This window comes from Larimichthys crocea, chromosome II, assembly GCF_000972845.2.
Source record: "Larimichthys crocea isolate SSNF chromosome II, L_crocea_2.0, whole genome shotgun sequence".
Taxonomy (NCBI): domain Eukaryota; kingdom Metazoa; phylum Chordata; class Actinopteri; family Sciaenidae; genus Larimichthys; species Larimichthys crocea.
This window is the reverse complement of record NC_040012.1, coordinates 11,544,456-11,569,019: the sequence shown is the minus strand read 5'-3', so window position 1 is coordinate 11,569,019 and position 24,564 is coordinate 11,544,456. Positions and strand designations below refer to the sequence as shown.

The following is a 24,564-nucleotide window of genomic DNA, read 5'->3' as shown; positions in this document are numbered from 1 at the left end:
AAAAGCATTTCACAATACAAAACATCAAATACTAACAGGGAAAAATAAATATTATTCACAAAACTTCCTGAGCAAACAATGTGTGGTATAGGAATTAAATATAAGAAATGATAAATAAAGGATTGTTAGGTTTAAAGAATGTGATTCAATTTTTTTTTTAAAGATTAAAATTCTTTAAAACATATCGAGTATTTGGATAAAATAGGGTCTTATTTTTCTGGAATTTGGCTCTTTTGCTGTTACATTTTTTTTGTTTCTTCAAAATGTCCTCGGCTACATGTCTTTGACTTCTTTTTTTTTTTGCAGAAATGAAAAATGTATTGCTCAAATGAATTACTGTGTCATTTTTTTTTCTCTTGGGATTAACTTCATGTAAAATTGAGACCTGTTAGTATAGTGATGCGACTACAGTCTGTCTTTTCTTTTTTTATTGAAGTCAAGGGCAGTGTGGTGAACTAATAATACAAAATAATTCAAAATACAAAAGTGCAATTGATGCAAACAAACAACTGATTAGCCAACAACTATCATTTGTCTATGTTTTCATTTCTTTTTTTCTTTTTTTTCTCTTTTTTTGTTGTGTTTAACGATTGAAACTGAAACATGAGTTGTAGTGGTAGTCAGCTCGGTTTTGAAATAGCTACTATTCAAATCTGCCCCAAGCGTTACAAGAATATTCAAACTGTAAGACTGGTTGAAATGTTAAGGCTTGTAAGCAGTTAAAACAGGAGCAGATGTTTCTTTTCTTTTTTTTTTCTTTTTTACTTCACTCCTTCATTCATTTTTCCCCTCTCCATGCTAGCAAAAGTTAAAATAAACACCAGACTTTTCAATCTCAGTCGTTGATATTTCAAAACCTGACTCTGAGATTACAGCTACTGAGACAACGGTATTTAAACAGTCATCAGGAACAGTTCCTCCTATGAAAATAATTGTACTGTATCATAAATTAGACACCATCCACATAATACTGTCCTACCACAAAACATAGTACTCGTATATTTTTATGGATTCATATACATTTAGGCACATACTATATGCACACTTCAAAGTGTGTGCACAGAAGGCAGTTTAATATCTATATTTAAAAAAAAGACATCTTGACAAAGTGGATTTTTGATTTTTGTTGCACTCCTCTTGTGGCACGCTATGCAAAGCAGAATCTGACATTCAGTTCACCGAATGATGTTGCATTTTTGCTCAGTGTCACTTCCTGGTTGCATTCAGCTGTTATTGGTTAAGAAGAAAAAAGGTACAGTACTGATGCATTGCATTTTTTTGATCTCAGTGTTCACTTTGTCTTTTCCATACATTCAGTTTCCAATAAACAAAGCAAAAGCAATGCTTAAAAATATTGATGCTTAGTCGTTTTGGTAGGTTTTTACTTTGAAGGGAGATCCAACTTATGGTCTAATAATAATATACGCTTTTCAACACTAGATGGCGAAAGTATGCCATGAAATTGGAATGTGCTTCTATGTAATTTACAATGTGCAGAAAGTCAAACAGATTTCTCAAATATTAAGCATTTACAATTCTAGAAATAAATAAAAATCGAGGAAATAAATACACTGATGAGCAAATATAATAATAAATAGCGATAATATAAGAATGACATGAACACATACAGATTAAAATCAAGCAAACCATACAAAATAATTAAGTGCAAGAGGGGTAAAAATCTCACCAGGATAAACATATCAAGTGAATGCAGAAACAGTAAAAGCATTACAAATCTGGCTGGTAATTTTCTCAGTGCAGTGTATTTACCGGGAAATGCCAAACACATTTCCAAAAGCCTCGTCTTATACATGCAGTCAGCCAGCACTCTTCAGTAAAATAGAGCTATCTAGTGCCATTATCCCAAGTCAAAGAAACCTCTTGGTAGCTCTACAGCTTAAACATGGATGCCCTTAATAGCCTGTTTGATATTATCCAAGAGGGCCTTGCACTCTGGAGAGTATTCATGCTCCGAGTTGTTGTACATATCAGTTAATGTGTTCACATAGGCTTCAAAATTATGCTCACTGATGGGTCCCTGCAACAAAAACATGTTTGACTATTAGTGAAAACAGCACAGCAGAAATGACAATTCATAGAAAATGATTTCTTCCAGGATAGGTTAGACATAATGAGTTGTGTTGGAGTCTATGGTCAAGGCTTACTGTACCATTTGAGGCAGCTGAATGTCTGTTAGACTGTTAATGAGAGCTTGGCTAAGGCGGGCGAGCTCCTTCAGAAGGCTGTCGTTGTGCTGTTCGATCATCTTGTTCTCCTCTTCAATTGTCTTCAGGTTACATTCCATAGACGATATCTGCTTTCGAGTACAAAAGAACAAACAACGGAAAGTCGTCAAAATGAGCGAGCGGAGATCTCGCAGCTTTTGTCCTCGAAATAAACGCGTCGGAGTGGATATTTACCTGGGTTTGAAGTTGCATCATATCTGCTTCTATTTTCATGTTAGATTCATTCAGTTCCTCAATTTCATGATCCAAATGTTGAATGTCTTCTTTGTTTTCAACACCTGAGTTGAAGCAAATCATCCAATTTATCACGTTCAAACTGAAAACATTGATGTTTCCAAGAAACATGTAAGTATTTCCATACCACACGGCGTGTCAGAGTAGCTTACCACTGCTGGCTTTCAGTTTGATAGTCATCATCTCTTCTTCTGAGTGCTTTTTCTTGATGCTCTGTGCGTTCAGTGGGCAACCCGACAAGCTAGTTTAGCAGGTGACGAATGACACATTTTAGGTGGGAGAATATCACAAAACAGACAAACTTCATCAGATAGATTGATTATGAACGAGAGTGAAGCCATTGTAAGTATGCAACATGTCGACCAGCAGCATTGTTTAGAGATAAAATGGAGGACAGGCGACCTTACCTTCTGTGAGTGGCAAACACATTATTGGCATGTCCAAGGCCATTGCAGCCAGGCAAGGGACAATGGGGCAGTTCCTGTTTATTGGCCTTCCAGGCAAAGGGCAGCCCATTGATGGACGACTCCTTCTGTCTTTTGGCAGCAAGTGGACAACTGCCTGCACTGCGATGGGATGTGTATTTTCCCGATATATGGCCCTGTCCGTCACATCCAATTACTGGACACCTACCAGAGAAACAAACAGTGAGTCGTACATGTTGTAAACCTGCAAACACTGCTGATTCACACAGGGAAAAATCTGACTGACTTGCATTTCATTTCAACATTGTTGTCTCTGCTACAGACAAAAAAAGAGACATTTAACTGCTCATGAAATAACAACCGCATCATTAAAAAAAAAAAAATCTCTTTCAATAACTAGACCGGAAGATTTGTTAACCATTAAGCTGATTAATCCAGCCAAATGCTGATTAAAAAATAGAGTCGCCAAAACTAGAAATAATTGCATTAACTATAAGTTACTAATCCGCTAAAACTTGAGGCAGGACGAGTGCTCTGTTCGAAGCATATATTCTGAGGTTGCTGATATTTGTGCTGGAAAACATAAGCACAACTCACAGTGAATGTCATTAAGAGTTTGTCAGCTGGAATTCACGACTGTTTGTCTGCAGGTCAGTAATGGAGTGACATGAATTACAGATAATTGTCGTGTATCCCCTCATCCGAAAGAATGTAATTTGGAGGTTGCTAACCCTTTCCCTTATTGATAAAGGTGAAAGGTCACCTGATATGATACAAATGGCACACATGCTGCAGAGTGCTGCTCCTGCAAAAAGCCTGTTTCAGCATTTTGTTACTCGACAGCACAGCAGCACTTAGAGGACAAAACAACACCACTCCCATTACTTACAACTACCACAGGTAGGTGGCTTGATGCAAGGCACCAGGACAATGGAGGCATGCCATATGGCCCACTATTTACAATAATCTAGGGACATTTGCTACCCTCCCCCTTTCTCTCCCTTTCCCTCTTAATGTGTATGAGATATATTCCAGTGTAATTCCTAAGCTCATGCCCTTGCATTAGTAATTAAAAAGAAAAAAAAAAATCTGTGTCCAGATGTATAAGTAAACAAGGGCTCATATGTCTGACTTTGGATTTAAACTGCAAATCAATTACATTATTTTTTTTTCCAATAACACTTTCACAGACAATGATTAAGCTGCAAATGAGTGCTCTGCCATCAGAGCGGGCAATTCAACATTTTCTTAATATACTATAATTATAAAGAAAGCACTCAGTGAAGAGTAACAAGCCAGATATTCCATTCAGAAAATAGGAAAAATACAAAACCCTGATAAAAATCCCACAAAAACACGCTATTAATCCTTAGAAAATAATTCACTAATGTTACAACGTGAAAAGTATTATTTTCTTTGTTTAACTTAATGGCCTCCAGGTATAATGCCCCTGGCACAAAAGCATGACGCATTTTCATAATGTTTTCTTGTTTTATTTCTGAAACAAAAAACATGACAGCACTGGATGAGAAATAAACAAAAATCTCTTACTTAAGCTCTTGCTCATCCTTGTCATCCTTGCTTGGTGTGAGCTTCAAACCTCCCTTTCTGGCACGTGGACATCCTGACAAGCTACAAATGATTGGAGACGAGTACGGGGTTAACATGAAGGAAATCTATTTATTCGAGTTCAAGCTAATCTGAATCTATAAATCGAAATAAATCAATGTTTAATCATCGTGAAAAGCTGCACTCTGCATCTGCACATAACATGAATGTTATAACGATACATAAATGCATAGATAGATGAAGAGGCAGCCAAATAAATCAATAAACACAAAAATTCAAAAAGTGCAGCTTGTTTGCAGCATAAAGTGAGACTTTCACCATCTGTTTGAATGTCATGCATCTGACAAATGTATTTGATGCTCAGTTGCGATGATGATTTTTCTCTGCTACCTTCTGTGCGAAGCATAGTTCCCAGTCACATGTCCAGATCCATCACAACCAGGTGTTGGGCACCTGCAGGTTGAGAGACACAGAGACCAGGTGCTTTTTACAGCAAAAGACTGCGAGCAGAGTAGTGGATTCATGCTAATATGCAGGAAAAGGTAGTACAAATACCAAACAACTTCAAGTAGAGTACACAGAAATCATGCATAATGTGTAGTAGAAAGGAAAGGAAAGGGAAAGGAGTGCATTGACCCGAGCTAAGGCAGAAAACAAGCTGCCTAGTTCGATGTGAAAAATCCCTTTAGCAACAATGACAAAACACAAACACATACTTTAGTTCCTGAGAGTTGGCTGCCATCAGTGATTTGAGTGTTTTGTCAGCCAGGGGACATCCAGACACACTAGAGAGGATAAAGAGCTAACAGTCATTTTAATGCACTCTTTGATCACAGCTGAATTGAATAATCTTAATACAATGTCTCAATGCATATTTATACAAAACACAGTTCCACTTCCTCTTCACGTGAAAGCACGTCAACCTGTTTTTTTTTTTAGTTTTTTAAAAATGACATACGATATAAAATCTAATTCAAACAATGTGATGAGTTTTCAACTGTAATAATCAACATAATTTAACAATCAACACTGTTTCCCTTAGTCTATATATCTGCTAGCTGGTGCTAATGAGGGCATAATTAATTGCAGTACCTCCGATGTGATGCATAATTCCCCGTCACATGGCCGCTGCCGTCACAGCCTGGGGTCGGACAGCTGCAGGAGAGCACAAACAACTTAATGCACAGATTATTCTACTTCCCACAGACTTTGCCAAGCTTGAACTGAATCTTTAGTTTACACTAAAAAAAACCTTTACATGGAGTTAGTACTGCGGGAAGTTTAGTAGAGAAATATTTATTCGATTGTTGAACATTCAGTTTGATAATATCTCTGAATGTCACTGAAGGGGTGCTGTGCTGCGGAAACTAGAGGATCCTACTGTTCACATGGTGTGATTCTCAAGAGGAGACCCAGCAGAGCATGCACTCTAACTACAAGAGTCAAGAGTTGTAAGCTTGTACAGGATATATACGGGGAGAAAACTCACTTTCAAATAGATACATTTCTGCTCCGCATGAACCTGCAGACATACCAGTTACAATGATGGGTAACACGGCGAGTTTCAGTGTGTTTTGACTCACTTATATCAGACTGTCCTACTTAAACAAAGGTATGGTTTGGTGTCACAGTTTTTATTGTTAATGCTGACCGTCTGCCAACTAAAAAAGGGAAGCTCACATTATTCACACTTGACTGAATGAATGCCTCGAGACGTTTCATTCTTTAACGTAACATACCTCAAAAGCTCTTTCTTTGAATCTCGTAATAGCAGCTTGGCTTTGGGACTCAACATGCTGCCGTCTCCTTGATAGTGTTGATCCTCCAAGGAGACATGATCGTAATCCTCCTGCGAAAAGAAATAAAAAGTTTGAAAAAAACATGGTCCAAAGTATCAAACCTGATCATGTTCTGCCATGACCTAAAAGTGAATAATTAATGAAAAGCTCTGTATAATACTCTTAAAACACAAGGCCTGTAGGTTAGAGAGTGCAAGGCAAAGAGATTATACTCAAGGATACTTAAACTGTAGTAAACCATACATCCATTTAAAGTCACTCTTAATCCTCATAGTATTTATGATGTATAGACATGACGTGTGGATTTCCTTTTTTTTTTTCACAGACAGTCACCAGATGTTGTGTTTGATTTAAAAGCAGGTCAAACGAGAAAAGTCCTGATATCAGCTACAAACGAATACCACCTGTCAAATACAGAGTACTCAGGTCCTGGAGGAGCTGCTGTTAAATGTTCTTGTCTGTATTTTTTTAGTTCTGGATTTTAGAAACTGGAGGGATTTTATATTCAAAATTGACAAAACATTTTAGGCTTACTGGCGTATTTTTAAACCAAATTAGATTACTTGAACTATTTTGAGACAAAAAAAATAAGCTAATGAAGAAAATAAACACAGATATCTCAGCATTTCTTTCGTTCCTGTCAGTGAGCTTTGAAATGACAGTTCAAGCTTCATGCTGGGAAATGAAATAAATTAAGTTTCTTGAAAAGAACTACGCAACCTGGTAACAATCATAGGGATGATAGAAATAATACCGAACTATAATTAGTTATTTCAGAAGGAACTTGGAAAGAAATATATATGCAGAGCGAAACTGAACGAATGAATACCAAAAAATCCACTTGCTTGAAAGATTCTGAATAAATTTAGAAAAAGGGGTCTTGGGGTACTTTTACTTTTACTCTATCACTATGATGCTGAATGTCATCATTTCATTTGCACTTATGTATAACTGAAATGACTTGTTTGCAGACATGGTAACGCACCACAGACTGTACACCGTAACGTAATCACCCATCACCATTTACATCTCACGTTTTTAGATTCCATCTGAAGTGTCAGTTGTCAGTATTTATTTTTTTTTACCTCTGCGTCCTGTAAAACGTGTTGTTTGCTGAAGTTGATGGGGATGGGGCTCTCCCAGCTGTCTCTCTCACACAGCGGCTGGTAGAAGGCGGGGCTGATGAGCACGCTCCCGCCTTTGGCCATAGTGGACTCAGAAGGGGACAGCGGGTCGTCCAAAGGTGTTTTTGTCTGGGATTTGACATTTTCCTTGCACTTCTTCATACTCAAATCCAGGGTGCCATTTTCATCCACCTCTATGAGCATGTCCTAAAGGCAAATAAGTGAAATATTTAATAAATTAATAAATATTACAACATATAGAAGGATACAATAAATTAAACATACCTTACATATCATCACAGTTTGTGCGAATATACGAAAACAAAAGAATCAAGGGATAAAAATAGGACCTATTTTTCTAATTACACTAAAAAGAAGGTAAATAAAATGTCTCGTTAATACGACAGCAGTGATATGATAAACTTGAACCCAGCAGCAACATTTCTCTGTAAACATGAAAAATGACTTGAAACGCAGAGCAAACAAACTGTGTATTTAAATAATACATACAGTGGTTATCTCACACCATACAAAGTACCAAACTAAGCCAGCGTTAATTCTGCTGAACACAAAAAAAATAATCACTGGTGTGTAGTTTTTCAGTGACAGCTGTGTCATCTGTTTTCTAGGACACACAACCAAGATGGCAGCTGGGGGGGTGGGGGTTGCTGGTTTTAGGTCATCATTATTATAGCAAAAAATTAAAAAGCTTAATGTGGCATAAGTTTCCCCGCTGACAGATGTGTTTGTTCGTTTCTGCGCTGAAACGCAATAGCATGATGACTTATGGCTGTTTTATGGTATTAAAAGTTTTACCTCATTAAATGCTGAAATCCTTTTCCATAAATGAAACCAATTATTCAACGCATATGTTTCATTAAACCCTATACATCATTATATTTTTTCGTAACAAAAGGGGAGCTTTTCAAATTAATTAAAGGGGATAATTTACATGAACATCGGATGTGGCTGTCCACTTTAATTATCCAGCCATTTGATGATGTGTGTACCTAATCGAAACAACACTAGTGTTAAGGCTTTTTGTGATTTATTTTGTTTTAATGTCGTTTTTAAAAACTAAAAATCAGGCGTTTGTCCTTTATTTTGCTATTATTTATTAATTAATGATGTACATTGAGCGTCTCACATTGTGAAATAAACAAAAATCAGGTTGTATTCACGCTTTAAAGGCCAGTTCTTTGGTGCTTTTTTGCGTGTGATATTTCAACGTGTAATATACATATGCAGATAAGTTAAAGCATATAACACTCTAAATATGGCCCCCTTTTTTTTCAGACCTGAAAGCTGTTCTTTATTTTGTACGTCTCTCCAAGACAACTAAGCTGTAAATGAGAACAGATGATTAACTTGCTAACACTGTTTTATTCATTCAGTGGGCTGGTACCTGGTACAAGGCCACATTCTCAGCTCAACAAGCTGGGAGACAAGGATCTGTGCTGTGTAGGTGTGGAAACCTTGAATCATCTACAGTACAGTGTGCACGTATGTAACCCACAGAATGTGATCAATATTAATCATGAAGTGAGTTTGGAAAAAGCTGAACACAATGCCGCGTTGGAGATAATGACAGCAGAAGAGATTTTGGATCTGCACACGTTTCCAAGAAGAGTTTGGATTTTGTGTGAATTAAACTTTTCAGATGTTAACTCCTTTAGCTGATTGGCTTAATCCGTTAAAATGCTTTTAAAGACTATCTGGTGTAGACACACAGCCTATGCTGGATCATATAACTAAGCAAAATATCCTCTGCCATCTGCAGTGGGCAAGATGCAGTTTCAGACAACAGTTCAGGGTTTTTACATGCCAGCTGATGTCGAAACAAAATACACTGCCACATGTTTTATTAAAAAAATATGCGGGTAGTTGTAATTGGGAAAGAAGGCTGATTGTATTTCTTCTTTTGATGTGATTACACAAATTTTCATTTGTGTACATTAAAGCTTTATAGAGTGGAAACCTCCTTGTTTGTCTGCCACCAGTGTGCCAGGCACCCTTTGCCAAATTCTGTCTTTTGATGTCTTCCCTTTTTATACACAAATCAGAGTTCCTTTAAAATGACCACATTAAATACCTTTCCAAGTGGTCTAATTTGATTACCTTTGTGGAGGTTGCCAAGGGCCGACCGGCGACAGCCTCCATGTTCTTCCGGTAGCGAGTGGAGAGGTTAAGGATGGCGGCGGTCGCCGCTGTGGCTTGGAGGCCGTCTTCTTTTTTAAATTGACTCGGAGGGCTGTGCTGACCAGAGGTGGGCAAGCGGCCACCTGGAGCACCGAGGAAGCCAGGATACTGCTGAGGTGCTAAAAGACAAATAATTAGCGAATAATTTAGTTACTAAGACAGCAGGTGTTCTATCCAAACTTAATAATACATACAAAACAAGACAGAAGTTGTTGTGGATTTAGGAGGAACCCACTGATACAAAAAAAAAGATTTGATTCATGCAGATTTATGGTTGCTGTGGACTAATCTTCATACTTAAGATGTGGCAATTTATTGACCCTCAGTATCATGTAATCTTACAAATAACATTTTTGCATCAAATATAATGTATGAGACTCACAGTCAGGGAAATGTGACATTTCCTGGTCCTGGCTGTTCCCCATCAGAGGCTGTTTGCCGAAGACCTGTGCATCAAAGCTGGCGTAATCAAAGCGGATTCTGCTGTACTTGTCCATGTCTTTTGTGAGGCTTGTTTGCAAGGCTGCTACTGGATGAGAGAGCCTGTAGTTCATCTGGTTCATCTCGAACTTCTTTATCAAGCCGATGGCCCTACAAAGAGACAAATCGTAAAAAAAATATATATTTTATTATAAAAAAAATTGTGAAATAACAAGTGCCTAACAAGCTCATATTAAGCAGTTAAGCATAGACATTGTTTTAAACCGTTCAGGGATGCCAGTGCTTTTGTACACATAGAGTCTGGGATCTGATGTGTGTTGTAGATCCACAGCCAGGTTGCCAGACTAATTAATATAGTAGGAGTGGGCATCCTGCCCATGATATATCCACAGGGAACAAAGAGTTCTGCTCTTTTATCATCTCTAATAGAGAGGAACTCACAGGACCAGCAACCGTTGCTTATGTCTGCTTGGAAAGCTCGAAATAGACTGTTCATTCTGCTGGGATCAGTGAATAAAAATATCCAACACCCCCCTCAATAATAATAGTGTTTATCACTTTTTTTCCATAACCTCAGTTACGTTTTTACAACTCCAGTCCACTACAGAGCTCGATATGATTTCTGGATGCTTATTGTAATTATTGTGCTGCGTGTGTCACCACGTGGATAGCAGTGAAAATCAACAACGTTATCTGGCGGTGTACCTTGGTGAGCGGTCAGGTGTTTGTCTGCATTTCAGGCTCTCGTCCTGAGGTTTGGAGACCTTGACTGCAGCAGCGATGGGGCAGCCTGAGAGACTGGTTGGGGAGGAAATCAAACACATTAGCTTAATACCGTAACTCATCTATGAACAGTGTGCAGATTTTCTAATGGCTTTCTCTTGTGGATGTACCTCCGGTGGGTGCTACGGTTGCTGTTGACATGGCCTCTTCCTGTGCACCCGGGTGTAGGGCACTTGAGGACGTTCTCATGCATGGCGAGGACTGAGGGGATGAGGACAGAGAGAGGAGATAAGCTCAGAAAGAGGAACATAATTCAACATGTAAGACACAATCAAGCTTAAAGATTATAAGATGGTAAATACGTACATATATAGTGACTGATGTGGAAATAAAACAAATGCATTTTCGTACATTAAATGATGATTTATGTAACTGGTTGGTACATTAGTGCCTATAGAGCAAAGATCCTACAGAGACAGAAAACAGAAGAAAAAAGCAAAAGGCTTTCTCATTGTGAGGAATGCTGTAATGTGGCTGAAATGTAAATAGCTTAGTGCAAAGAGGAGCGTACCAAGACAGCTGATTATATTCTTCAAAACAAACGCGTCGTTAAAGGTCCGCTCTGTATCCTTAGAAACTTCTTCTCTGTACATATTCTCCAATTAGTTTGTTGGAGTTGTCTATTTATTTTTGAATGCTGCGCTAGCTAGCCCTTTGATTTGCAAATACTGCCTCCAGTCTAAGAGCACGCGCTTTTTTGAAAAAGTTAATTACTTTTTCTGTTCCTTTTGTAACATTACTGTTTAATGTCGAATGTTTGTTGAGTTATATTGAAATGACTTAACAATCGCCAATGTGAGGGGAGGGGAGAAAAAAAAAAGAATTCAATATTCACACATTACAAAACTACGAGAAAGAGAGAGGCAGAAAATCCTTTAAATGTATTTGAAAAGTTTTATGCCCATCTTTGAATTGAACTAAACGTATAAGCTATTCTCTTTCTTGTCCGTGCTGAGAGGATTTCTACTGTTCTTTTTGACTGTGACTGATTGTAAATCCTGAAACTTTCTCTAGCATAAATCATCCATTATCCAGCATGTGTACACAGAACTGCTTGTGTGACTCACTCTCCGGAGGAACTCGGACTTTATGAGGACACCCAGACAAACTCCTGTGGTGTGGGTACAGGCCGGTCACGTGACCGGTGCCATCGCAGCCAGGGGTTGGGCACTTTATATCCTTTTTATCTGTACGTGGAGAATCTGTGGACACAGAAAGACAAGATTTCACAATAAATAAATATAATACTGAATCTGAACTGCTGCCTGAATCCACCAAATCTCCTCTGTGTTCTTATAAGAAATGTAGAACTGAGTGAAACATAGAGATAATTCACTTGTGCTTTCCTGTAAGTCAACAGATTGAAATATCATGCAAAGCTAGAGACTTTTTTCACAAAATGCATCTATTAATCTGTCATTTTAGTTAAGGCTGCAGTTCAACACAGAGCATTCACTTCTTAATGCCCATCCATCGAAAGATTACATCTAGGATTACACATTTAGCTGCAGTCATTTGAAGAATCAGAGGGAAACATGAGAGGTACTTTAGGAGGATTTAAGACTTATGGTCATGGTTAAATATCCAGTTGATTCCTATCAAAATCCAATATTCTGAGTAGTAGCAATTCCATCAGAAAATTTTGTTCTTCTTTATTTTAGTCTGTTTATTTATTACTTCACTTGTTGCCAAAATGTTTTAATACTTAAGAGGATTTCCTCCCTCTGATTTCCCCCCCTGCGTATGCTTCTTTTATTCCCTTTTAATGTTTTTTTTTTGAGCGTCCAATCATCCAAATCAAAGTGGTCTATCTACGCTCTGCGTTCTCGTACTGATCATTTTTGATTGTTAAGAATTTATTTTATATCTGTGTTGTTACCTTTCCCCCCATGATAGTTGAGTCTACTGTCCATGTCCATCATTCTATGGTGCCTTCTATCATTGGTCATCTGCTCCATGAGGAACCGGTCCATCTCCCTGTAGGCATGGTGTAGGACCTGTCTTTGCTCTGTCTGCAGAGCTATAGCCTGCTCCAACAGGCTGAAGTTCAACCTCCCTCGGCTCATTTCCAGGCCTCTCTCGTGGAGGCCCAGAGCCCAGCCGTCCAGCCGGGGTGGCCTCTCCGCCTCCGCCTCCCCCTCACTGTCCTCCTCTGTAGGGAGCGGCCTGTATCTTAGAGCCTCAGCCTGAAAAATACTCGCCCTACTACCCATCAGACCAGCTAATTCAGAGTGAGGCTCTTCTTTCATGTGGCCGTTCCTGCCTGAAAGATCTTCGGAGGCTCTGGAGGGACTGCAGCCTGAGCCGTTCACCTTGGCAGACAGTGACAGAGGCTCCCACTCAGCCTCCCGCATGTCTTCGTATGGAGTCTGTGGTGATGATGTGCCGCTCATCCTGTCTTGACTTTGGTCTTCTTCTTCATTATTAAGGAGCTCCTCGTCGTCTTCATCCATCAGATGTTCAGATGTGTCTGGCTCACACTGTGGAGAGCCATTAGATGTAACTTCTGACCATCCGAGAGAATCACTGGACTTTGCTGCTACGTCATAGGAGCCATTCTTGTTGGCAACTCCATTGATTGCACTTAAGTTTCCATCTAAAACAACAAGAAAACACATATTATTTTATATGTTTTCAAAACCTGACCCAACACATTCTTTTGCAACCCCTCAGTCACATACAGGACAAGAATTGTGTGTCCTTGATAATCTCCAAATCCTTTAAAGGATTTTAGATTGTGTCTTACTTTTCTACAAATAATATCTTGAGACAAACATGTTTTTATAACCTTCTAGAGGATTAATAAGGACACATGAAACAGAAAAGATATTGCAAGATTCCCATGTAATTCAAGTATATTTTAGAGGACATATAGGACCCTTCTTTCTGCTAGTTGAACATGAAACCTGTAGATGAGAAACACGATTGTTCTCTTCTTCTTCTGTGTCTCCAACTGGAGCAACAACCCAATATGGAGAACAAGATTATGGAGGGATTTACTGTGTGGTGGACAATAAACATCAGTTTTTTAATTAGTTATGTGTATTTTTAAGGGCAGGCTAAGCAGCAACATGTTGTCATCTGCACAAAAACTGATTTAGAAACACATAATTGTTGTTTTTAGGGAGGAGAACAGGGAAAGTGAAGAGGATTCCTGAAAACACAGATGGAGGAAACCACAAACATGAAGATGAAAGACTGCTGCTGTCGGTGTGGCAGGACGTAGCTTATAAGAAGCCAACCATACACCTCAGTCAAAAAAAAAACTGACAATAAATTTTAACAGCACAACAGCTAACAGTGCCCACAGAAATGAGTGACTCTCTTGGTGCACATGAACCAAAACTGCTGAATAATACAAAGATTTTGATTAATTTAGCTAATAATTCGTATTTTAAATTCACCTGCAGTTTTCTTAAGCTTTACATTTGATTTAAAAAGTAACTTGTCTATCAGTGTCCATGAATACAGAAAAATAGTTTAAATGTTTCTTTCTATTTTCTGTTCTGTGTTTTTATAATGTCGTAAAGTGCATCTTGCTCATTGAATGTGTTTAAAAGTCCCGGATGATCACATTTTTGTGTAAAAATATAGACAACTCAGGTCATTTTACTGAATGTTTTATCAAATTAGAGTCTTAGAGAAGCTTTTCTAATAAAGTAATGTCACTGCTTTTGAAGATGACTCACAAATATTCTGTCTTTTGAGTTTTAAAATCCTTGCAAGTGTGATAAGACACCATAAGATAAGAGAAGTACTGTTCTTGCAGATGAATAAAAAATATATAAATACATTTCATCTTAAATGTTCACACTCTTTTCGTATAATACCTTTTCTCCAGCTTTATTTGTGTGAGTGCTCTCAATAATTTAATTTGCCTTGACCTTTTGCCATCTATCTTTTAGTATAAATCCAGAGACAAAGAGGGTTATCTCACAAAATGCATCTGAAGCTACACTTTATTAACACCGCTGATTACATTAAGTCATGGTCAGTGATTAACAATGGAAAGCTATCATCTGGATTGAATCAACAAAATCTCTCTTGATCCTACAAAACCGTTCAAACTTATGCTCGATTAAGGCTCTTTAAACTGTGTGGGTTTTTACGTTCAGTAGGTTGGACTGTGGGCCCATATCCTCTTAAGTGGCTAGACATCAGACCCAAAAGTAGGATTCGATAAGTTGAGATAGAGACGGATTGTGAGAATCAGATCACACACTGTCGAGGATGATACAGATACAGGCATTATCAGATAGCTACGACTTATTAATGGGAGCAGCACAAAAACTTAATCCTCACCAAAAGAGCTTTAACAGGAATTATGTAGCGCTAATAAAAAGACAAACTGTTTGTAAATATATGATTTTGTATCATTATTAAATGTGACATGCCTGGTTTCATATGCGTTGGTGCTGAAGCAACGTTACAACGTGTTACTTTCTGTTCCCTGCTGTGGAATATATTTAAAAAGAGGTGTCTAAAGACAAACCCTGTTGAATGAAAAATAAAAGCCAGTTACACGTATTTACATTTATGAGGCGAGCAACAAGGGTTTTGTTTTTCATCCAGATGGACTCCCCGGCCTGACACAGCCGCATACAGTTAGACAAGCGCACACACATACAAACACAGAGACACACAGTAGTGCAGTCAAAAAAAAAAAAAAAAAAAAAAAAAAGAAAAAAAAAAGTAGAAAAAAAAAAAAAAAAAAAAAAAAAGGAAAGAGATGGAGGAAAAAAACTTGGATCCCTCCGGTGGTTTGTGTGTTGGAACAGGTGAACAGTTTGTACTCCAGAATAGCCATTACCAGCACTCTGCAGCAGGGCTGCAGTTGGCTGGAGTTGAACGCAGTGTGGCTCGACCAAACGAGAGGCTTATTTTTCTCCCTTTTTGTTAAAATGCAGATATGACCAGCTTTCCGCTGCAAAAATTCTTACTGCCTCCGGTTCTACTTTTCCAATTTTTGTTTTTTTTCCACAGAAAATAGCCCCCCAAAATACAAAACAGTGAAATATGCTCTGAAATTGTTTATCAATATCCACGTTCTCTCTCTTCCTTTTTTAAATTCTGGTGGTATTTTGTTTTATTTTTTAAAGACAGTCCACTGAACATCAGGCTCAAATATGAGAAATATAGAGCAGTCGATCAATGTTGGATGATAAAAAGGAAAAGTAAATAGAATATAGAACAACAAAAGGAAAAACTGATGATGCACAGTGAATTACTTAGATAATTGTAATGTAATATGAACCCAGGAAACAAATAAATTCCATTTCCAATGAATCCACACAATTCAGTGAGCTACTCTCCTGGTCCATTTAACTACACACATGTGTACTATAATGAGCTGTAGACATTATGCCTAATTATGTATTAGACTGTGTTAGAGGGCCTAACAAAAGCTTTTGAAAGGGACAATTACGTTTGTTGCTTAGTTACATCGTTAAAAATATACCAAATCAGTGCAGATTATAGTGGGCGAGAATGCACATGTACACCACGAGCATTGTTGCCAAAATGCACAAAATTCAATTCATTAGGAAAAAAGAAAACATTTTCGATCCCGAAAAGGACAGTGGCATAAGTGAGAATAAACAATTTCTAACGGTGGTTTCTTTTTTTCTTTTCTTTTTTTGCGATAATAAAACAACAAAACGTGAGAACATCAGCCAAGCAGAGTTGATGCCTCGTTTGTTTTTCACAATAGGGAACTTCAATGAAAATTCAGTTTCAAAGAATGGAAGAAGTTTAATTTAAATCAAAGTGAACTGGTGCACTCCCCCATTCAGTTTTTTCATTCTATGGATTCAATGGGTTTGGACTGGCTATTGAAAAAGGACAGATGAGGGGTCTGAAATCTGGCCTCATCAAAAGAGGGTAAAGCCACGCCAGAAATATCATGGCAGATCAGCTGTCAAAACTTCAATTTGTGGACGTGAGACACAACTAATGTGGACCCAGCAGTGTAGTCTTTCACTTCCACTGCACAATGACTGCGGCTGCTGGCTGATGGCAGAGGGAGGGAAATATGAATGCAACAGATGGGATTTTAAAATTCAGCGTCAATTGTTCATCAAAACAGACAAAACAACAGGACATCTGTTTACCTGCTGGAGTGTCAATGTTCCTCAGCTCTTCTTTGTCCTGTGGCGGTGCCAGGTCCTCGCTCTCCTCTTCACATGCCTCGCTGGGGCTGTAGTGGCGGGGCTTCATCAGCAGGGACTTTCTCTTGTTGACGGGGGCGCCCTGCACCCCTTCCTGAGCACTCCTCTTCCTCGCCATGGACCCATATGTGCTGGAGGCAAGAGGGAACGGACAAAAAGCACAGCAGGGTCAACAAAGGACTCAGTTTGGTTCATTTTAAAGGTCCAGCTATTACAATTTTAGAATTTATTTTTTTTCGGATGGAGTTAAAACATTTGTAACGAATCACAAATATAATCTGGAAAAAAGATATTTTCTTGTGAGGATGTAAAAATTGAAAAAAAAAAAAAAAAAGTGTTTTTCACCTGTGAGTCTCAGCGATGCAGTCGGCCAGCCCTGTGAAATAAAAGGCCGAAACAAAACATAAAAAGTCGTGTTTACATTTCCACTACAGTAGCACAACATCTGTCAACATATTCATCTTCAAAGGTACTTTTTTGGCTAATAACATTTTTACAATGTTCTGTAAATATTTGTTTTGTAGATAATGTTTCAAGAACAGCACGTGCGGGCTAAAACTGCTTTACGCAGCCTTTTACCATAGATTTTATACTCTTTTTACAATGCCATTGGGTATAATCAGCATAAGGATAGAGAAGTGGTCTCTTCATTGATCTGAAAAGCTTTTCATTCAGTCTGCTTCATTCTCTGGGACACCAACAGTAGCTCATCCTTTGACAGCACTGACAACATGATCTAAAAGGCTAAATCAATTTTCCCAGAGGCCTGCGTAAATCTCATTCACAAGTTCTGCCCCTACTCCCATGAAGCAAAACCAATAATAACACTTTTCATGAATTTCCCCAGATGTAGTAATAGCTCCAGCATGCACAGGCAGGCCTCAGAGGCCCTGAACACTTGCATAATGACATATCCAGTCTAGAGGTTTTCAATCACACAATATATACACACTCCTTAACTAATTTTAGCCAGTGTTCCAATTTAATGAAGTTATTCCCCTCTGAATAATGAAATGGCAGTGCAGTGCTCTTCAGACCGGTAAGATAATACATAAAATTGACAGTTATAAAGTTGGATTGTTGAACTGATACCCCTAACCCATGGCGGTAAGTGGAATATGTGTGTCTGTGTGCATGCGTGCATGCGTGTTTAGTTAAAAAAGCAAACTAAAACTGAACGCTGCACTCACCTGTGCTACTCGTACATGTATTCAGGGTTTGCTCCTCGCCTTCAGAATCCATCTGTAGATAAAAAAATACAAATATACAAATGAGCATCTAAACAGACAGATTGCATTTAATTTATCGCTTTTATTCATTTTCTATGATGTGAAACAGAAAAAAAGGCTCCAACACTTCAGAGAGTATTTGTGATTTTTGTCAGTCAACCAGAGCCAGCGAGCCTTAAAAACAATTTGTGTGCACAACAACATCACAAAGAGCTCCTAAAACATCAGTAATATGCAAACACATAAAGTATGATGTGAGGGGGGGGAGGAAAAAAAAAGTTTCAAAGGTGAGTAAAAATGTAATGACACTAAATAATGACGTTAAAGTACGGACAGCACCTCGCTGTGTGTGTTTAGACAAAAATAGTTGCTAAAATCCATCCACTCTCGGTGGTGTTGCTTGTGGGCCCCAAATAAAACCTATTAAACATAATTATTCCAGGCTGATGGTGGCGTATAGTGGTCACAGGCCAGTGAAATCTGTGAGTCATAGGATATGCTGTTACTTTTCCCTGGTAATGGGAAACATGACTCCTCTCTCTCGTTTGCTGTTGTGATTGAAGGCACTGACCTGTCATACATTTATAATAGGGGAGCAGGTGTGGCAGTGATGGACCTTAATTTCCTTTAATAAACCTTTTATGTGCCACACTCTTAATGCCACGCCGGGCCCTCAGAGGTCCTGCTCATAATAGGTTCATTACTTTTGATTACTACAGCCTATTGAGACAAACAACTCCCAAACACTATAGATTACATTCTGTAAAAATGAATGTACCTCATTAGTTTGTAACACTTTTCCACACAGACATGCTTCAACATTTTGTATAAATTTGTTGTTTTGAAGGCAAAATGCTCTTACATCCTGCAACCTGAGATTGTAACATGGACATTAATCAAAGTTCAAATGATGTTATCAGTGTACTAAAATATCACCAATGACTCACACATGTTTATTGCCACAGCGTTTTTTTCTTCTTCTTTTTTTTTAACTTTATTTGAAATTTTAGTAGTACCCCTTACATGCAGATGTTTAAAAAAAAACAGGATTTATTTTAGGCTGTGTATTTTAGATATTTTACTTTTTTATTTTTTTATTTTTATGGATAAATTATTATTACCAACCTTAAAAAAAAAACCCTAATAGTACGGGAATCACCTCAAAATGAGTAAAATTTAAATCTGTGAAACACAACTACACTGTAGTGTAAGTCTGACTTTCACTGCGTATCCAGTTTCACCTATTATATAAGTTTGAGCCTGACGGGCAGAAACCTCGTCAGCACTGCTTTGTACAGTGCGTCACGTGTTTTTCTGACATAATTATGACAAAAACGGATTTTGACAAAGCCGAAGCTACTGTACGTCTAATTCACATAACAAGGAGTGACAAGCAACAAGGAACAACAAGGAAGGCCTCCGCAGATGCTCTGGTGCACGAAACAGGTAGTCCTGGCATGGCAACAACATGGACAAACATGTGACGCTGAGTGTTTACAAAAGCAGAACAAATAGATTCATTCAGGGTCAAATGGGAGCTTTTATTTGAGATTCCCTGCACAATCTGGTTGAGAACTTTATATAATTTACCATTTCATTATTATGGTATGCATGTAATGTATAATATGTTTTTATACAGAGGGTTATCAGGTGAAGATTAAAGAAAGAATATATAAGAGTGGAGGCTAGTTCAAAAAACAGATAATAAATGACAATAAAATGAGCTAATGTAATTATATAAAGTATCTCTTTATAGAAAAAGTTGTTGTTAGAAATAAAAAGAAAAGCAAAATATGACATTTTAAACTATAATAAACTATAATAGCTAACTGTATAATAGTTTAAATATAACATACTTTTAATGTTTTTCAGTGATTTTATTCTGTTTTTTAGTCCCTTACTTAAAAATAATGTCACGTTGTGACATCTGTTTCCATCTAAATTCCTTGTTCCCCGGCTATCTCAGCCTGTTCGCTGACATTAAATGTTGTATAGTTGCCAACTCCTCATGTAAAATGTTGCAAAGAAGCAGTTGGGATTGTTGTAGGATCACTTTTCCAAAAGTCAGCAGCACACAGAAATAAGGCCACTTTTGTGCAGCAGAGAGTCTTATATTTGAAAGCTGGTTTAATGTGTTTCATTCATCACAGCTTACATTATGCCTGCTTTTATTAATCTAAACTTAAAACAGAGGTCTTTCAAACCTCGTAACAGATCTCTCTAAACTCTCTGTTATGGTTTCAAAGGAGTTTTTATCAGGTACAAATCCAGCTGAGACAACCTGACAACTAAAGGCAACCGCTGCTTTAGAGAAAGCTGACTCAGGAGTACCTTTTAAAGAGTGTAATATCTGCCAGCCTCCCACAGCTCTGCATAAGTAAAAAACAATCTGAGTTTGTGATCACTGTGGTCAAAGGAGCAATGACACTCCACCACTTAGCATGCTACTTATCCAAAACACTGTTACACAACTTAGACAACACAGACTTATTGTCCCTAACAAAAGTTATTCCCACTTTGTATGTGATTTAAGCTTTGTCTGTATCCCGTCAGATTATTTACCTTTGATTGTAGTTGTCTGAGCCCTCTGTAGGATAAGATGCCAGATCCACACTGTCCACTCTGGTTGATGCTTCCACACGTGTTATCTTTCAGGAGGTGATCATGTAGTTCATTATCTAGGACAGGAAAAAACAGACACATGTACAGTATGTAAAAGAAATCTGTAAGTGAAATCAATTATACGTCTCTAAACCATTTTTCTGAAGGTTTTTACTGGTACATTTTCCTAATCTAGAGACAAGGGTGTGAACATGCAGTCAGAAAGAGGTGGAAAGAGCATATTAATACCTCACATGGAATAAGGAACACGATGCAAATTGATTGCTTGACAGAGATCAAATTGCTTGCTTCTAATTAATACAACACATCCAAGAGGGAAAACAAGGATGAACACAATGAGTACATTAAGCCTCTTCACTTCACAGATCTTATTATGGAATTATTTATTTCTGTTAGCTTTGAGAGAGAGAGAGAGAGAGAGAGAGAGAGAGAGAGAGAGAGAAAAAACAACATCTTCTTAATTATAGCTCACAGAGCGCTTCCCCAGAAAAACAAAACTCGGGGAAAAAAAAAGAAGGGAGGGCGCGGGGAGGTGAGGGAGGGTTATTCACTCAGTTTCATTAGCATATGAAAAAAGACTCACTACTATTTGAGCTGGTTCGTCATCTGCTGAATCATATTTATGCACCCCCCCCCTCTCCACCCTTCACCCTCATGCACACACCCCAAGTCCAACACAAATAATGTTTCTCTGAGGACTATTTCCCTGCGTCTAGGGCAGATTTCTCAGGGGGAAAGGAGGCAGCCTGATGCTTAGGGTCTATGAGATTTTCTATGTGTTAATCTGGCTGCTAGCTGTCCTTGAGCCCAGCCCATTCCCCCCTAACCCCATCTGCTAGCATTCCCACCACAGAGGAGAGAATGGGCTGCAACTGGGGGTAGAAAAAGAGAGAGACCTTCCCAATCCAGCAATCATGAATAACCATTGCCTCGCACCATTATCAGAAAGGCTGGATCCAAGCTGAGATGGTGGAGAGGAAATATCTGTAAAACACCCAGACGCTTCAGACATTACTCTAACAACACTCTCGCTATTTTGTTGTAAGTGATGCTATTATGATTATTTTCATATAATGCCTTATTAATACCGTGCAGCTGCTGTGGATATTCATCACTGACCTTGAGTCTTTGTGTCCCCTTGTTCCCAGCTTATCCGTGCACTTGGGACGCTCTCATGTAATTAACACAGACATTATTGTGATGGAGTAAAAAAACTCACTGGTACTGTGCTGATACCTCATCTTGGAACCAATAAAGCAGGCCAGAGTAGCAAAGTAAGATTCTGGAGACCATAAAATTAATTACATTATTTACATTTCCTTTAGATAGGGGGTACAGGCGAGATGATAGAGGCAAATGAGATTACACAAAATAAGATTTCAAAATGTCAGTGCTGCACACTCAACCAACCAACCAACTCTTATGATTAGATTACTCTTTTAATATAATTACTGTCTTAGGCTGTGTGTGTGGAAACAATGCATATATAAAAGACAGAAGCCGCGTCTTAACTGATTCCCATCCTTTTCTCCACGAGCCTTTTTCTCTTAACCTTTCTTCAACAGTATCATTTTGAATTATAGGGAACGGATGGGTGCTCTGTGCAAGGTCACTGTCTGGTGTGTATTCAACCCCCCTCTCCTCCTCTCCCTCTCTCTCTCTCCTTGTTTTTGTTTCCTCTTCCAGAAGCACACTGAGTGAAGGGTTAAAACTGGAATGGATTTAATTATGGAATGAATGGAATTATAATGCGCCTGCAGCAAGTTTTCCTCCTTATTTATTAAAGCAGCTGATGGGCCAGGTTTGATGAGCCACTTCTGGCATAATTGAGTCATCACACAAAGAGGGTTCCTCGCATTCAGAGTGGTTTTATCAGCAGCAAACAGACCTGATTACTGGCAATTACACTCTGATCTAGGGGAAGGAGAAAAAAAGGGTAAATGTGCGGGGTAACTTCTGTGTTTATAGTTTACCCCGGGAATAATTTTCACATTAATTTTACATGCTAAGTGTTTTCTGTTTATGTATAATAAAGAGCAAACGGCGGGAGATAGCACCTTTTACTTTCATATTTCCTTGTAATGAGGATATAGTGAACTGATCGCAATTTATATTTCCCCTATAGGAGGGCTGAGGTGTGCAGAGAACCAGATAAACATAAAGCCAGTCACGATGGAGGAAAAGGTGAGCTGGCAGGAACGTACCTGCTTGAAAAGTGCTCACACCTCTTCTTTGGGAAGCAGGTGAAATTGTATACAGAAATTAGACGATTGCTTTTGCCATTTTTCATTGAGATGCAAATGGGATCGTGGTGCGTAAATTAAGCTCGGCTCAGAGATTAAAATCAACTTCTGTTCAGAGAGTATTTAGATAAACAACTTTTCTTTTTTTTTTTTTTTTGGGTCTTTTTTTGTGAGGTGGCCAGGGAGCCATCAGACGCCCTGTCCCTAAAATACCAGCTGGACATTAGAATAATAGCTGAGATATATTTAGGAGGGGGGAGGGGACACACGAGGTCTAGGAGGTCTAATTTCTGTCTAAAACTGGAGCTTGTTTTTTGAATTTCACAATGTTTAGTTACCTTCATAATAAAATTGATAGGTAATTGACATCTAGCTGCACTGGAAAATTTGCTTTGTTTATAAGAAAATTATTATTTTTTCACCTGCATAAAGAGGCATAAGATACTAAACTGTGTTTTAAAATTGTGCTTTAAATATTAAGATTTGTTTATTTATTATAATCTACATTTCACTGAAAGCAAAATATCAGGTTTTTATATGTGCTGTGTATGTATATGGCCTTTTATAAATAACAAAAAAAAAAAAAGAGATATATATACTGTATGCGGAAGAAAATTATTCTGCGGGCACTTTATGAGCATTCCTCTGCCTGATAGAGGTTTCTGGATTCATGTAGACACAGTAAAAAATCTTGAAGTCAACTGCGATTTCAGATATAACAGCCTCACAGCTACCCTGACGGCCAAGCAAAGTGTTTGTGCCTTTTGCCAAAGAGTACTTTTATAGAGGAGCGTATTGGCATCTTATCACTTCTCCAAGACAGAGATGCTTCAATAAAAGAACACAGCTCACAGAATTCTTAACAGACAATTAGGAGCCTGGCTAGCCACTATTGCTTCAATGATTTGTTATGATGGCATAACTACAGGGGAAACTTGTTATTGGACGGAGTTAGCAAGAGTCCCATAAAAGAGTCAGATGGTGACACCTTTGCCGAGGTGATTTATGAATCTTGTAATCGCTTTCCAAAGTCATCCCAAAGCCTTCCCTCTAAATTGAGTTCATCTGGAGCCGGACCACACAGAGGCACCAAGTCCAGATTGTTTCTTCTGACATCAAAGAGCCAATTTCTGTTTTTGACCAAATTTCTGGTGCTTTTAGTTCCCTTATCGTATGAAAGGGGGCTAGATGATATGCTATTTTATTTGTGGATTTCAATCCAATTAAGAACACCAAAATATTGAGACAAATAAAATGAGTATCTTCTCACACCACACTATGAATCAATAGCATAATAAACGGAGTGGCAGACAATTCATCCGTTGGCGAGTCTCCAGTCTGTCAAACCACTCTCATGTTAGTTTGAATCTTTGAATTCTGTCATGAACATGGTTTTTCAAACCTGTCTAATTTGGGGACAGGTGTTTGGGGAAAAAGAAGTTCCAGCCCTGGTGTAACAATGAGCAGAGTAATCCTGCTCATT

The 24,564-nt window shown here is 38.3% G+C and overlaps 1 protein-coding gene across 4 annotated transcripts in view; it reads right to left on the bottom strand.

Moving 5' to 3' along the window:
* Positions 1 to 558: 558 nt before the first annotated feature.
* st18 (ST18 C2H2C-type zinc finger transcription factor) overlaps positions 559 to 24,564 on the bottom strand; it is a 39,738-nt gene continuing 15,732 nt past the window's right edge. For 3 of the 4 annotated variants that reach the window (XM_019264882.2, XM_027288887.1, XM_019264885.2), the window contains 21 exons: positions 20,779 to 20,894; positions 18,178 to 18,229; positions 17,333 to 17,363; positions 16,931 to 17,118; positions 12,700 to 13,416; positions 11,888 to 12,022; positions 10,931 to 11,021; positions 10,743 to 10,835; positions 9,979 to 10,187; positions 9,516 to 9,715; positions 7,359 to 7,604; positions 6,214 to 6,323; positions 5,567 to 5,629; positions 5,191 to 5,259; positions 4,865 to 4,927; positions 4,457 to 4,537; positions 2,888 to 3,109; positions 2,633 to 2,721; positions 2,421 to 2,524; positions 2,171 to 2,317; positions 559 to 2,038 (listed from right to left, as the gene is read on the bottom strand). In XM_019264882.2, coding sequence (XP_019120427.1) covers positions 1,898 to 2,038; positions 2,171 to 2,317; positions 2,421 to 2,524; positions 2,633 to 2,721; positions 2,888 to 3,109; positions 4,457 to 4,537; positions 4,865 to 4,927; positions 5,191 to 5,259; positions 5,567 to 5,629; positions 6,214 to 6,323; positions 7,359 to 7,604; positions 9,516 to 9,715; positions 9,979 to 10,187; positions 10,743 to 10,835; positions 10,931 to 11,021; positions 11,888 to 12,022; positions 12,700 to 13,416; positions 16,931 to 17,118; positions 17,333 to 17,363; positions 18,178 to 18,229; positions 20,779 to 20,894 — 3,167 coding nt within the window. In that variant the 3' untranslated portion in view covers positions 559 to 1,897. The remainder of the gene's footprint in view (positions 2,039 to 2,170; positions 2,318 to 2,420; positions 2,525 to 2,632; positions 2,722 to 2,887; positions 3,110 to 4,456; positions 4,538 to 4,864; positions 4,928 to 5,190; positions 5,260 to 5,566; positions 5,630 to 6,213; positions 6,324 to 7,358; positions 7,605 to 9,515; positions 9,716 to 9,978; positions 10,188 to 10,742; positions 10,836 to 10,930; positions 11,022 to 11,887; positions 12,023 to 12,699; positions 13,417 to 16,930; positions 17,119 to 17,332; positions 17,364 to 18,177; positions 18,230 to 20,778; positions 20,895 to 24,564) is intronic. The other variant, XM_019264883.2, reaches the window with a different exon arrangement.